This window comes from Anas acuta, chromosome 3 (assembly GCF_963932015.1).
Source record: "Anas acuta chromosome 3, bAnaAcu1.1, whole genome shotgun sequence".
Taxonomy (NCBI): Eukaryota; Metazoa; Chordata; class Aves; order Anseriformes; family Anatidae; genus Anas; species Anas acuta.
In genome coordinates this window covers 23,842,233-23,855,663 of record NC_088981.1, presented here as the reverse complement: position 1 = coordinate 23,855,663, position 13,431 = coordinate 23,842,233, and the positions used below count along the sequence as shown (strand labels likewise).

The 13,431-nt window shown below is 44.2% G+C and overlaps 1 protein-coding gene across 3 annotated transcripts in view; it reads left to right on the top strand.

Moving 5' to 3' along the window:
* Positions 1 to 10,998, top strand: part of HHAT (hedgehog acyltransferase) — a 206,083-nt gene extending 195,085 nt beyond the window's left edge. For all 3 annotated transcript variants that reach the window (XM_068676172.1, XM_068676171.1, XM_068676170.1), the window contains one exon: positions 8,936 to 10,998. In XM_068676172.1, coding sequence (XP_068532273.1) covers positions 8,936 to 9,027 — 92 coding nt within the window. In that variant the 3' untranslated portion in view covers positions 9,028 to 10,998. The remainder of the gene's footprint in view (positions 1 to 8,935) is intronic.
* Positions 10,999 to 13,431: the final 2,433 nt, after the last annotated feature.

Sequence of the window (13,431 nt, the reverse complement as noted above, 5' to 3'; positions counted from 1 at the left end):
TTAGCTTGGTGCAGTTCCCAACTAAAGACCTGGGAGGAGCAGGAAGGTTGCTCTAGCTTATAGATTCACCCCTTTTTAATCTGGACACTAAAGCTGTTTGGATTTCTTTTCCTTTCCTGTTATCAGTTGTGGCAGAAAGATTCTGCCAATTAGTTTTAAGCTGTCTTTTTTACTCTAAATTCAGGTCCAGCAGTTGCGCTAATGTGGTTCATTTGATTTTAGTTGAATTAGTCCAGTCAACGTGTGAGGCCAGGATTGCAGCCTAAAATCTCAGACTTTTTTTTCCACTGACTGGCTGTACTGGAAGAACTACTAGTGTGTGAAGTTTTATTTTAAAACATGAGGCAGAAAGTGTAGCTGCTGTGTTTCTTTTGTTCTTTATACAGTATTTCAACTAAATTACTTGTCAGAATTATGGTCAGGCAACACCACAAAAAATCAAGCAAGGTAGAGTGAAGTTACCAGCATCCTCCTGCTCACTTCATGTGTTATGTACAAGGGACATAATGCTTCTGATCTGCATTGTACAGCATAAGACAGCAGTTTTTCTTTTTCAGGTGCATGCTTAGTGCAATGCAAATGGCTCTGGCATCATCACTGAATCATGTCAAGGGGTGCTTTATAAAATGATAGCCCGGTATTTTGAGCTACCTGTGAAATTGTTTATTTGCATCTTATCTAGCTGATAGGAATAAGTGTGTTTAACATGCTTCCTACATCCCCGACATAGGTTGAATTGCATTCTTGTTTAAGGCAGTCCTTGTCAGCAGGCAGCTTTCTTCAGTGCCATCAAGCATAAAAGCGAAATTAGTTTAGCTATTGGTGAAGTGTGGATCCACTCTCAGTAAGAACAAAGGAAAGTTACAGCTTTTGTGATCTGTATTTGCTTTTTCTGTTTCTGCTAAATGGGACCTGTTTGCGTGATGGCAATGCTCAGACACTACAGCTTTCTGCTCTCAGCAGTGCTGATCCTGAGTCGCAGCCATCCTGCACTGCAGATGATGGTCTTTGACTGTTATCTCTCCATTTGCCGTTTTTCTCAGCAGCGATAAGTACTCCTCAGAAAGCCACAGATGTAAGCATTCTCCAGGATGGTATAATTTAAAATTCACATAAGTAGACTACTATGTAATACGTTGGTTAATGTCCTTAGCTGGAAATTACTTCATGTCTGCTGAAGACGAAGCTTTTTGTGGTTACTGCCAACGTACCTGGGTGAGGTTCAGATCTAGACCTGGCAGCTGAGCGTTTTGTGCTTTTCAGCCTCATTTATGGATTCTGTCCGGGACAGCTTCTGAGTCATCCTTACAGTGCTTCCCTGGCCTTCCTTTGCAATGCCCCCTGCTGTACAGTGGGCATCCCAAGCTCTACTGTGGATGGAGGGGGAAGATGTGGGAGCTCTTTGCTGGCCTCTAGTAGTGAGGCAAGGTGGCACCTTGAATACAGAGACCCCGCGAATCTGGGCACTGCTTTACAACCCGGCTGGGGCTGTGCCCGTGCTGGCAGAATTGGTTGTCGCTCCTCCATCATGGCATGGGTGAGACTTAATCTTCACACAGCCCAAGGAGGAGCAAAGTGCAACGTGAAGGCTGAAAGCAGCAGCAAAAGAACAGTGCCACGGTTTATGTTCAGGCTTTGTTTGCCATATGCATTTTTTTTCAACTTAATTCACAGCCCTCTGTGTACTGCACCTTACCTCACCATCCTTGTACTTATCCCTGAATGCGTGCCTGGAGGTGATTTGATATCCCTGGTTTGAGTGCTCCCACACAACAGCCATAAAGGCCGTGAAATGCAAGCGAATTTCTGTGCACCAGGTCTTTTTTCCAGGCCTGTTTATTTTCAGCCCAAGTGTGTGTATAGGTAGGTGAACTGTAAGTATGCAAAAATAAAATGCTTATTAGTAAGAACTCCTACACAGGGATACAGGCTGTTTTCAGACAGTAACGCTTAAGTTGGTCATTAATTTAGAAAAGTACCACAGTCGCATTTAAATATGTGAGCAATAAAAACTAGTAGACTGTTCAATTTACATTTTAAACCCAGGAACCGTAATTAGCCCTTAGGCTAAGATTTCAAGGATTAAAATTTCTTCTGGATTTGAAGAGGAACAGCTACAGCCAGTAGTTATGCACAACCCTGTATTTTTAAGGACCTGTCCTCAAAAGTGGATTATGAAAATAATAATAATAATAATTAAAAAAAAAAAAAAGATCCCCAACTCCAGGAGATTAGGAGGAATTTAAATAATGCAAAGACCGCTTCCCTGACCAAAGCCCTTTCCACAGCACGATGCACACAGAAAAAGTCTTTTAATAGCACTGCGCAGGAATACAGGCTGTTGAGAAACTGCATTCCTAATCAATGGGAGGACAAACTGGGTGGGGGGGACTCTAAATCAGGCTTAGATCTTTGCCAGCTCAATCAGTGCATACAGAGGTCAGCAGAGATCGGGCAGGTTTAAGAGATGCCTCAGTGATTGGGACAGGGCACAGCTGGGTGATTAAAATACATTAATAAATTTTCCATGAGTCTAATTATGCTGCTGTACCAACAGTATAGTAAATGTAATGTGGATATGCTGCAGCCATGCAGCAGGGGAGTTGCATTGCTTCAGTTAATATCTTACATGATAATAATTCTCTGCTTTTGGCCCTGCTACGTGATGCTGCAGTTTACTTTATTGCAGAGTGGTCGTAATTCAACAAGTACAGGAGCTTTTCCTGTTTTTTTACCAGGTCTACTCGCATCTTTCCACCTCTAAATTTTGTTCTTAGTATAGGCTGTAACACAGCACCACTTAAACAATGCTGCCAGCCACTAATAAACCATCAATCAAAAGCAATGACAGAATGTGATTAGAAACTGAAGAAGTGGGATACATCATGGCATCACAGAACTGGTGAGGCTGATGCAGGGACACCCAGAGCAGGCTGCCCGGGGCTGTGTCCAGTTGGATGTCGAACATCTCCAAGGAGGAGGCTCCACAGCCTCTGGGCAGCCTGTGCCAGTGCTCCCATCACCACACAGCACAGAAGGGCTGCCTGGTGCTGAGGGCACCTCCTGTGCTCCGCTTTGTGCCCATTGCCTCTGGTCCTGGCACCCGGCACCACTGAGAAGAGCCTGGCTCTGTCCTCATTGCACCTGCCCTTCAGGTATTTATGGACCTCTTCTTCACCTGAGCCTCTTTTCCTCTACTGTATGTATTTATACATATAAAAGCATGAAAGCTAACTTCACTGAATTCCAAATAGTTCTAATGCTTCCATAATTGCCTCTGCTTTTTCTCTACACCTGGGAGTGGAGTCGATTACTATTATAGGGTTCCAGTTCAGCAAATATTTCTTAAGTGTTTGGCTTTATTTAATGAATACTAAAATAATTTAAGCTAGCAAACAAAAGCTGTGCTTGGGTCTTTTTCTGCGCACAGTAATTGAAAATGCCCAGGTTCCTGTCTGGATGAGTTGTGAGTAAGGGGAGGCAGATTGGAAGGAATTAGCATCTAAAGGCACTGTAAAGGGGTCTAAAGGCACTGTAAAGGGGTTTGCAGAAACCCTCTCTGTAAAGGGTGACTTTGCTATTTATCATCTGAATGCTGTATTTTGAACAGCATATTGTAAAGCTTCAGAGTATGCTTCATAAATAACTTTTTAAATTTGAAAATTATCATTTCGTTCATAGTCTGATTTAGCACCTTCAGAGTAGGACTGAATAATGGGAGAAACAGAGAAGTAGGCATACATTATAACACAGTGTTATCCAGTGCCCAGCATTACACGGGGCTGCATGCATCATGTCTCTGTAGATGCAGTAGCTGGAAAATTTGATGCACAACCCATGGAGCAATTTTGTGTAAGCCAGTGGGATCACCTCTGGTGGGCTTTGAAGTCAGCAGTCCCACATCTCTGTGTTGAATGATAGCTGAAGATACGTAGGGTTTATTTTTTCAACCCCTAAGGGTGGTAATGAGGTGTCAGGCTGCACAGTGCTTGTAATGCATCCTGTTGGGCATGTCCTGCCAGAAGGGTCAGCAGCGGTCCACCTGGAAGTGAGGGACAGACCTGAAATTAAAGGTAAATTTAAAAATCCGAGTCTGCCTTCTATTTCAGATGTTGGACCAGATAATAGGTTTCTTTCAACTAATCTTTAGTTTTGAATGTGTTATTTTTCCTGAAAATGGGACAGTTTTACTGATCTCATAAGGATGTTAGCACTTGTAGGTAAGAGAGGTCTTGGCCTCAAATGCTGGTTTGATTTGGCTTTCTATTCAACCTGACAAATCGGTGCCTGGTCCTCCTCCTCATCCCCACAGTTGTGTCTCCTTAATTCTGTACAGGGTGGCTGCTTCAGTGTCCTGTCACATGTGAAGAGTTGCTTCAGGATAAATTTTCCTGAGTGCTAAGTCATGGCAGCAACTTCGGTGCTTCCAAATCAAAGTCACAGTAAGCTGTACACTGCTGAAGCCAAGCTTTTCAAAGAAATTTTTTTTTTTATTTTAATTGGTTTACTAACTACTCTTGTGCTTTGATGACTTTGGAGGACTGTGTGGCCAAGTCTCATTTGAAAACAGTATTAAGGACCCACAGGAAGTAAAGCACTTTTGGGAAATGTAAGATGCAAACTGCTGCCCCTTTCTCTCAGCTCTCACAGGCTGGAGGAAACAAAGTGCCATTTCCTAGTGTTTGGACATTTTGTGATAGCTCAAGAGGCCCCTGCTCATTGCTAGCATGATTCTTTTGCAGTACGGTACATGATTAGGAACTGTGAAAGAATTTCATTATGGATACGTAATTAAATGGTTTTTCAGATGATTTGAAGTGAGGTAATGAGGACATAACCAGATTTTTGAGAGCTGTGATCCAGTCAACTACTTTTCAATTGAAAGCTTAGTTTTACCCTACTATCTTCAGTTTAAAATCTAGAATGTGTCAGAAACATGACCTTATCTAGATGTTCACAAAGTATCTAGAAGCATTTTGGAAGGGGAGATAGAAAGTTCAAGGGAAGGAACTTCTCCAAAAGCTGTTCCTGTTGCAGTTAGTTTGTGTTAATTCTGTTCTGAGCACATAATGGAAACAAGTTTCATATTCCTTACGCTGAAAGGTGAGTACATAACATGTCAAAATGCAGCTTTAGAACAGCAAGACTATTGAATAAGCCGTGTGTGACAGAGCAGTGTCTCCTGCCTACTTGGGGTTGGAGACTTTTTTGGGAGGAGGTGATGTGATAGATAAAGCGTTGCTGTTACCTTGACACAGCATTCACAGTCCTCTTCACGAAGAAGCTTCTGTTTGAGTTTTGTGAAGCAGTGTACCTGGGTAAGTCGACAATTTGGTTGTGATTCCACTGATGATTCTCATCCAGCATCCCTTTGTTAAAAGTCCGTCTGTCTAAAAATAAGAAATATGTAGGTAAATCTTACAGAATTTGCTTGATTAGCAAATAGCATATAAATTTGTTCTTAGATTTACAAATAGCGTGTGTTAGTGAATACTAATTCATCTTTCCTCAAAAATGGTTATGAAAATCTGAGTCATCTCACGAAACTTGGTTTTCAAGTCTAAAGTCAAATTACTGGTGACAGTCAACAAACTGTAAGATTTAAGGTGCTATGTGGCTTGTACATGTATTTGAATAGGCAAACCTACCTCAGTCATTTCCTAAGGTTAGTACTTAATATGACCCTAATAATATTGTTTATAGAAGTGTATTTTATATATATGCTTTTGCAGAGAAACATTGGTGCAGAATGCAGTCATGTGTACTTCTGAATGGAGTCTGAAGGACGTTATGGGGTGGATGACATTTTCTGTATGAGGATGCAGGGATTTAGGGTGATAAGGTAAAGCTGGGGAGCCACTAGAAAGAAGAGCCCCTTGAACTGTGGTTTCAGGGTAAGAGCAGAATGAGGGAGAGCAAAAGGCCTGAGGAAAGAAAATACATTACAGTGCTGGCCCAGGGCAAAAAGTGTGATTTCCTTGGAACTATGGACCTGACTACATCAGTGACTTCTGGTTGCTTGGGTTTATGAGAAACTGTTAAAGCACGGAGAAGGCTGCTGTGAACATATCTTGTGAGAGGGCGACTCTTGCTGTGTCTGATTATGGAGGTCACGCACGTGGGTCATTTGCATCAGAAAAAATGCCAGACAGAATTTGAAATGAAGTCCTTGCTGGGTTAGAGTTGCTCGATGCGTCCTTCCCTACAACATCACCTTCTGGAGACAAAGTTCTTCGGTCTGTTCATCAAGTTCATCTTATGTCCAGTCATGAAATGCAACAGAGGGGTGAAAGCAGTTTAAAGAGCCCGTGCTTGCTTAGGGCTGCCCTTGTGCCACTTCTCACATGTGGATGCACTTGTGCAAATCTGCACTGAGTGAATTGGTTAATCCAGGATCGTGTGGAAGCAGAGCATGATTCCTTTATTTTGCTGACTTACAGTGGAGGTACCGTACATATTTCCCCATACCCTGCATCAGTGCATGTGATTCCTGTATGGCAAGGGAGGGCCTGCAAGGCAGAGCTGCCCCCTCCTTCAGCCCAGCTCTGAGAGGGCCGCCTCTTGCCCCTGCAGCAAGAAGTGCTTTGGGATCTGTGTGGCTCCTCATGGAACAGCTGTAGCAAGAATAAATAAAAAAGTTCTTTTCCCTCTCCCATAGCGGGTGACTTTGTCTCCCCTCTTCCTTTTCAGCTTAATTAGATCAGGAGGAGATAATCTGCTGGATGCAATCCCTGACACCTGTTACGGTACAGGAGAAACTCCCTGCCTTCCAAGAGGATTACCACAGGCCTGATTACAGTGCCATGAGAGCCCCATAAACCCATGTCGAGGGCACTGAGAAGGAATTTTGTCTTAAGTCTAAGGCATCTAGAAAAGATTTCCAGCGTGTACCTACATATCCTGCCAAGGTCTCTCATAACTAGGATTTAATGTACTGGCTTGCGATAACAACCAAGTCATAAGGACTACTGCTGGCGCATTTTCTGTGTGCCAGGTCTTTAAAGTATTATAAAAAATGCTTAATATCTATCTGGCAAGGTTTCCAAAAGTACCCTTTTTGAAAACCCAAACCAAAAAAGCAGCTCCAGAGTCTTTTAACTTGCTGTCTCTGTCTGCACAGAGCAGACACCAGAATATTGCTTCCAGGAAAGGGATGATTTTAATGCATCCGTTGACATGCTTTCGAGCTCAGTGTTACCGTAGACAAAGCACAGCCAGGCTTTAGCTTGCTATTGAAGCTAAAATCCACTCTACGTTGGCCTAATATCACTGAAGCTAGTTTGTTGCTAAAAATCCCTTTGGAGATACCTCAGCAGTTTTGTTTTGTGAAACAAATAATGAAACGAGAAAGTATAATTTTGCTTTAGGGTGTTGTGAACACCATTGATGAATATTTGTAAATGTCTCAGTGAAAATCATTCCGGTCCCTTGACTGTATTTCACCATGAAACAAGGACAGAGCAATTAAGAGATTCATGAAACACACAGCTCTTCACAGGAGGAAAAAAACAACTTTTTCTAGCTCTGTCCCAGGGTCAAACATTGCACTGCCTGGGCTCTCTGTGTGCCAAGGTAGGGTCCCAGCATGCAGTCCCCAGCACAGGCTGTTAAATTAAGGCGCAGCAAGCCAGGAGCACAGTTCAGCAGCACCCAGTCTGAAATGGGCTTGAAGCCTGGACAAAGCCAGCCTGCAAAATACCTCGTGAGCATGCCTTCAGAAAGAGTATTGTGTTGTGGAGAGGTTATGTCTTCTCTCCATCCCTTCCGCAGGCCACTGAGGAATCTCATTTCTGCCAGCAGGCTCCTCTGATCAGAATTTCCTACAAATGGGAGCACAGAAACCCTTTTTTTGAAAGCAGCAGTTACTGGTACAAGGGTGGCATATAGAAAACCAGCCATACACACAGCCAGAGTTCCTGTGTTGACAATGACAAAAAACCTCAAATACCTTCCTCCCTTTCCCTTCCCCTCAACAAAGCATTAGGGCCTAATGCTGGGGCTTTCAGCCCATAAATTCTAAGAAGAGGATGGAGAAAATGAGCAGAGGAAGAAAAGTATCAGCAAAGGCAGCTTCATTTATCTGATTCTGAAATCCACCGATACAGATTTTTCAAGTGATCTGCAACTGCCCTGGGAAGGGGTTGGCCTTTTGGCTTGTGACCTCCCGCTGCTCTCTTGCTTAGCTGCTAAAAGCTCCAGTGAAAAAAGGTGGCTTCTGCTAAACAGAATTAAAAATAATGACAAAATGTCACATTTCCCCAGCAAAACTTTTATATACTAAAGGAGTATTTCTTTTTTTATTAAAAACAAAATAAGAAACAAAAACCTAACAAGTACAGATCAGGCAAATGGGGCTGTCCCTTCTGCACTGGCCCAGTGCTGTTCTGACCCCATTAGCTGTCACTGGGCTGCAGGGCGCATGCATCAATTTCACACCCAGCTGCAGGGTATCCAAACCAGCCTCAATCAGAGATTTCTCCAGACTCGTTTTGCAGAACAGGTAGCTGGATTTGTTCTGATTTTTAATAACCTGCCTTATGGTTATGCATGCCTGTGTGCGCAGGAAGCACTGTAACCAGCATAAAGCATCAGGATGCGTTCAGGGATTTTGCTTGACAGACAGACCTGCCACGAAGGAGGGGATTGAAACAAACCTCTGTAATTCAGCAAGTGTCCTTTGGAGACGTGGGGCAGGAGTAAACCTGAACCAGTTCGCTGAAAATGGAAAAGACTGCGTCTATAGAGGGTCAGGCATCCCTGAAGCTTTAGACAATCCAGGTTTCCCCTTTCGAATTTTTTGGGTTGGCCCTAGTTATAATACTGAATTGCTAATAAAATTAATTAGAAGCGTCGTAAGCTGGTCATCCCAGGAGTCTTTCTGTGTGAAGCAGTCATTAATTATTCTGACGGGGATTGTCTCTCTTTCTATTTACAGGCTGGCCGTGGGCAACACTGACTGTTCTCGGGTTCCTGTACTGCTACGCTCACGTGGGAATCGAATGGGAACGCACGTACGCTGTGAACTAGGGGTGACGCAGAGCGACGAGTTTCATGGCAGCTTACAGGTCGATGGCTTTCTACACTGGACGTCTTATCCGCAGAAGAATGTGCCAGACCAAGTACTTGGTCAATGCATTAAAACTAAAAGCTCATTTAGTTCATTCCGGATTGTGAATTCAGGAATTTAAGCAGAAACTATAATAATGGGCTATAGGTAGGGTGGGGAGAAATTATGAAGCATTTTGAATGATGTTATTTTTATAAAACAGCAAGTCTGTGACTGTACACTGAAAGCGTGCACCTCAGAATATGTATTTCAGATATGATAAAGTCCGGTTTTATTTCTTCCAATATCTTGCTGCCTATTTTGACGTACCGAAGAAAATTCTTTTTTCCTACATTGCACAATCCAAAAAAAAACTTCCAATCTCTCTCAGCTTCTGTCCAGGGGCACACAGGGCTGTGCCCTGCACTTACATTACTTGTGACAGGCAGGATGCTCATCAGTTCGTTTTGATTGCTTTCTGATTTAAGGTAGAACATTTTTTGTGTTCTCACTGCTTGCAGTTTTTCAGCCTTAAAGGACTTTCTACTTACTGTAGCAAAGTCTGCTTTTTCTCTTTAATTCCTTCATTTAAACACTTACTATTTTTTGTGTAGTCTTAAGAGTGTTTGTGTTTGATCATTAAAAAAGAGGAAGGCAGGTCTTAAAAAAAATATTAAATGCTGCACTAGGAGCAGCATTGCAAGAGCTTTAAAAATAAAAAATAAAATAAATAAAAGGCAGGGTTGTCTGTTACACCGGCACCAAATGAGCCAGAGCTCCATGTCCTTAGCCCACAGCCAGACCTGTCACAGCAGCATCTTTGTTAAAACACGGGGTTGCCCAGAGCTGGCAAAGTTCTGCCTGTCTGGTTGCGAGCTTTAAGGCTGCGAGTGCTGGCACATGCTGCTTTCCAAGGGGAAGGGAGACCCTACCCACCTCTGGTACAAGGGGCATCTCCCAGTCTGTTCCCTGTTAATCAGCCCAAAGGCCTTTAGTTACATGGCTAGGCTTTCCTTTAGGCACAGGAGAAGGCCACCAGCCCTGGAGAAGAGCGCAGCTCCTGCACCCGTAGCAGCAGGACTCCTCTCCCAACTTGTTCCATGCCCCCGGCAGCCGTCCCAGCCTGCTGGGAAGCACAGATGAGTGTCCTGCTGTCCATCGCTCCTGCAGCTTTGGACAAGTCTGATCGAGATCATCCCTTCAGCAAGAAATTCAGTCCCTGAGATAGGCTTCAGCTCGTTGCCTGCATTTCTGATGTCTCTGCTGCTCTGACACCTTTTTCCCCTTCATTTGTTGCTGCAGAAATAAGGGCAGAGTCTTCAGCTGACTACCTGTCCAGAGGCCCAGCCCTTCCCTTACTGTTTCAGAGCAGAACCTCCAGCCCTTTATTTTCAGGGAAGGATTTTTCCACTGTGCAAATGCAGTTATTTCCCTTGGAAGTTATCTCTAGGAGATATGACGGACTGTTGAAAATAAGACGCACCATGCGTGCTGCCTGGCCAGAGACGTGGCCCTCTGGATTGATTTATGGTGATTACAGGGATCCTCTCAGCCAGAGAAGTATTTTGCTCTCAGCCTGCAAATTTTCTAAAAAGATGTGAAATTGGCCTCAGCTTTGGAGTAGCACTGAGCTAAGGGCAAGAACCTCCTGAAACTTAACTCAGACTTCGTAATTAAGTGGAATTAGCATTGGAGTGAAAAGTCATGAGTCTGTTCCTCAGTCTGATCAATTACCATTACTGCATGACATGAGTGGCTACTGAGTGATGGGATTCCAATTTGTATGCGTGCAAAATGCCCTGCTCTAATATGGCAATGACCCTGAAGGTCAGCTAGATTATGCTTCTTTCTAAAACAAAATTGTTTTTTTTATATGTATTTTTTCAGTGCTTTATACATCTTCCCTAATTTTGTATCCTCTTCTGTTTCAAAAAATAAAGCTTAAACTGACAGTTGTTTTGAGAGCTGTGTCTTAGAAACCTTCAGTTTGGCGTAAGAAAAGTGCTTCCCTGCCAGTTAGAAACCCCAATGAACTGGAAGCCTGCAGGATAGGTGCAGTACAGGCTGGTTGTGTTTGTCCCCCTTGTGCACATATGGAGCGTGCATTTCCCGATGGGGTGAGTTTAAAAAGCAAATACACCTTTGGTAGATTAGCAATGGTGACATTTCAGTGCGTGAAGCTTCTGTGAGTGGTCACCACAAGTAGGATGGAAGTAAAAGGATGGAAGGAAAACGATGCTTCCCTTTATAACGTTGCTAATCTGGTCCATAGTCAAAAGCATGAAGATTGCTAACACAATTTAAGAAATAGATACTATTTCTTGTAGTTCAAATATTTATCATCAAAGAAATAAATACATTTCTTCACTCTCAGTCTATCCAGGGGTTCATTTTTCCTGCTGCTTTGAAGTATTTATTTCACAAACGAGCCCACTCACAAGGTTTCTGACCCATCCTGCTTCCTGAGCACCAGTAGGCCAGGCATGAGGCACACTTGGTCACCCAGACAGCTCTGTTAAGAGCACAGGCTGTGCCTGCAGCACTCTAAATGTGTGTAGTCAGCTATACCTTCAGCTTGGAGGCCCGTTCCTCAGCATGACCTGCACATTTTCATTATTACATGGTGCCTGCTGGAATTGAAATCAGGTGGTAGCCAGAAGTGCTGTCCTCCATGTCCTCTGTGATGGTTCTAGGGAGGTGGGTGTCTGCAGAGGCTTGGAAGAGACAGAAGACCCCAGTTGCCAAAGGAAAAAAAATAAAATAAAAGGTATGGGGAGGAGGAGAAGATGACTTCCAAACACTAAGGGAAAGCTCATTACAGGCCCTAGGAAACAGTTGACAAAGAACTTTCCAAATGGCCATTTCAAACCAAAGGGGAGGCGACTGTAGGCAGGGGGAGGCGGGGGCAGTGCTGCTGGTAGCCCTGGAAGTCAGGAAGTCAGAGACTGCTGTGACCAAAAGCACGAGGTGGTGGCTGTGAAACAGCTGGGCAGGCGCCTGATGCCTGCTGACAAAAACAGGTCAAAAGTGATTGTGAAAAGCATGCCTAAGCAACTAGCAAGCATCGCACGTATGGCTTTAGCAGCTACCACAAAGCTGCAGCAATCAAGTCACGCATGCACGTATGCGTTCATCCCCTACCCCCTACTTGGTTAACAAAGTGCTCACAGCCATAATTATTACTGGGGACGGCAGGATTACGCTAAGTGGCTCTTTCTTTAATTCTGCATTGATTAGAGGGCAAGCGAGGCTTTGCTCACGTATCTTTTTCACATCTCAGAGCTGAAAGCAGATTAGTCGGAATAACCAGCTTACCACAGGTCATAAGAAAAACAGCTTAACTATGAAAACCTGCAGCAATTTTGTTATTAGTCATTGCAGTCACACGGTGCCCCTCCTTTCCCTTGCACACCTGCTTCATTTCCTCCATCACTGCTGCCCCTTGAGCTGGCTGCAGCTCACACTTGCTAACAGGAGGCTTACCTTCCTCAGGCATGCTGGTGTGATTTTCCTCAAGGAGCTGTGAAGAGCGAGGGGATTGCTATGCATGGTGTGTCACAGCTTCTGCCTGTGCTTTATAGTCAAACACCCCCCCAGTAGCGCTGCCTGTTATTGCTCTGCAAAATAACTCTCTCCGCGCACAGCCGCTTGTTAGTCAAGTCATATATTTTAATGCAGCAGGGACAGCTGAAATATTGCTTGCCACAAAGCCTGTGAAGAGCTCTGCGTCTGTAACACCTGTGAGGAATGAGGGAAGAGCTGCATTACAACAGTTTTGATTGCATTAAAAGACATCTGAGCCCAACCCTCTCTGGTGCCCCTCTCTGCCAACCCCCTTCAGGCTGGGGTGCCTGGGGCGCTGTGTGCCCCTGCACCCATTTCAGCAGTTTCAGCAGTAGCTGCCTGTGGATAGGTGTCTTGGCTAGTTACTTGTAAAAGGAAGCAAAGATGAAGCCAACTGCTCTGCTCGAGTTTTCCGCTTTCAGCAAAGGAGATAATGTCGAGTGAATGTCCTGCTGAGAACAGCTAACACCAGCCATGTCCCAGCCATGGTGCTGCGAGTCACCAGCACCTGAGCTTACTGCAGGTGGACCATTAGCTCAGGCATCCCAAGCTTGTTCATGAGCCTTGTCAGCTCCAAGTATGAGCCGATTTCAGGGATGCCTCCAATGCCCAGGAGGAGAGGAAAAGGAAAAGAAAAGCCTAATGAACATGACCCATATATTTTAGGAGAATAGTCTCAAGGTTCAGCTTCCAGGCAGCCTCAGAGCCTCTCCATTCAAGGAAGCCCCCAGAGCCCTCCAGCCTCCTGTCAGCATCACTGGCCTTGGAAACTCTTGCTCCAAGAAGAAATGGGCTCTTGACAACAGAGAAAGTGGCAGGGT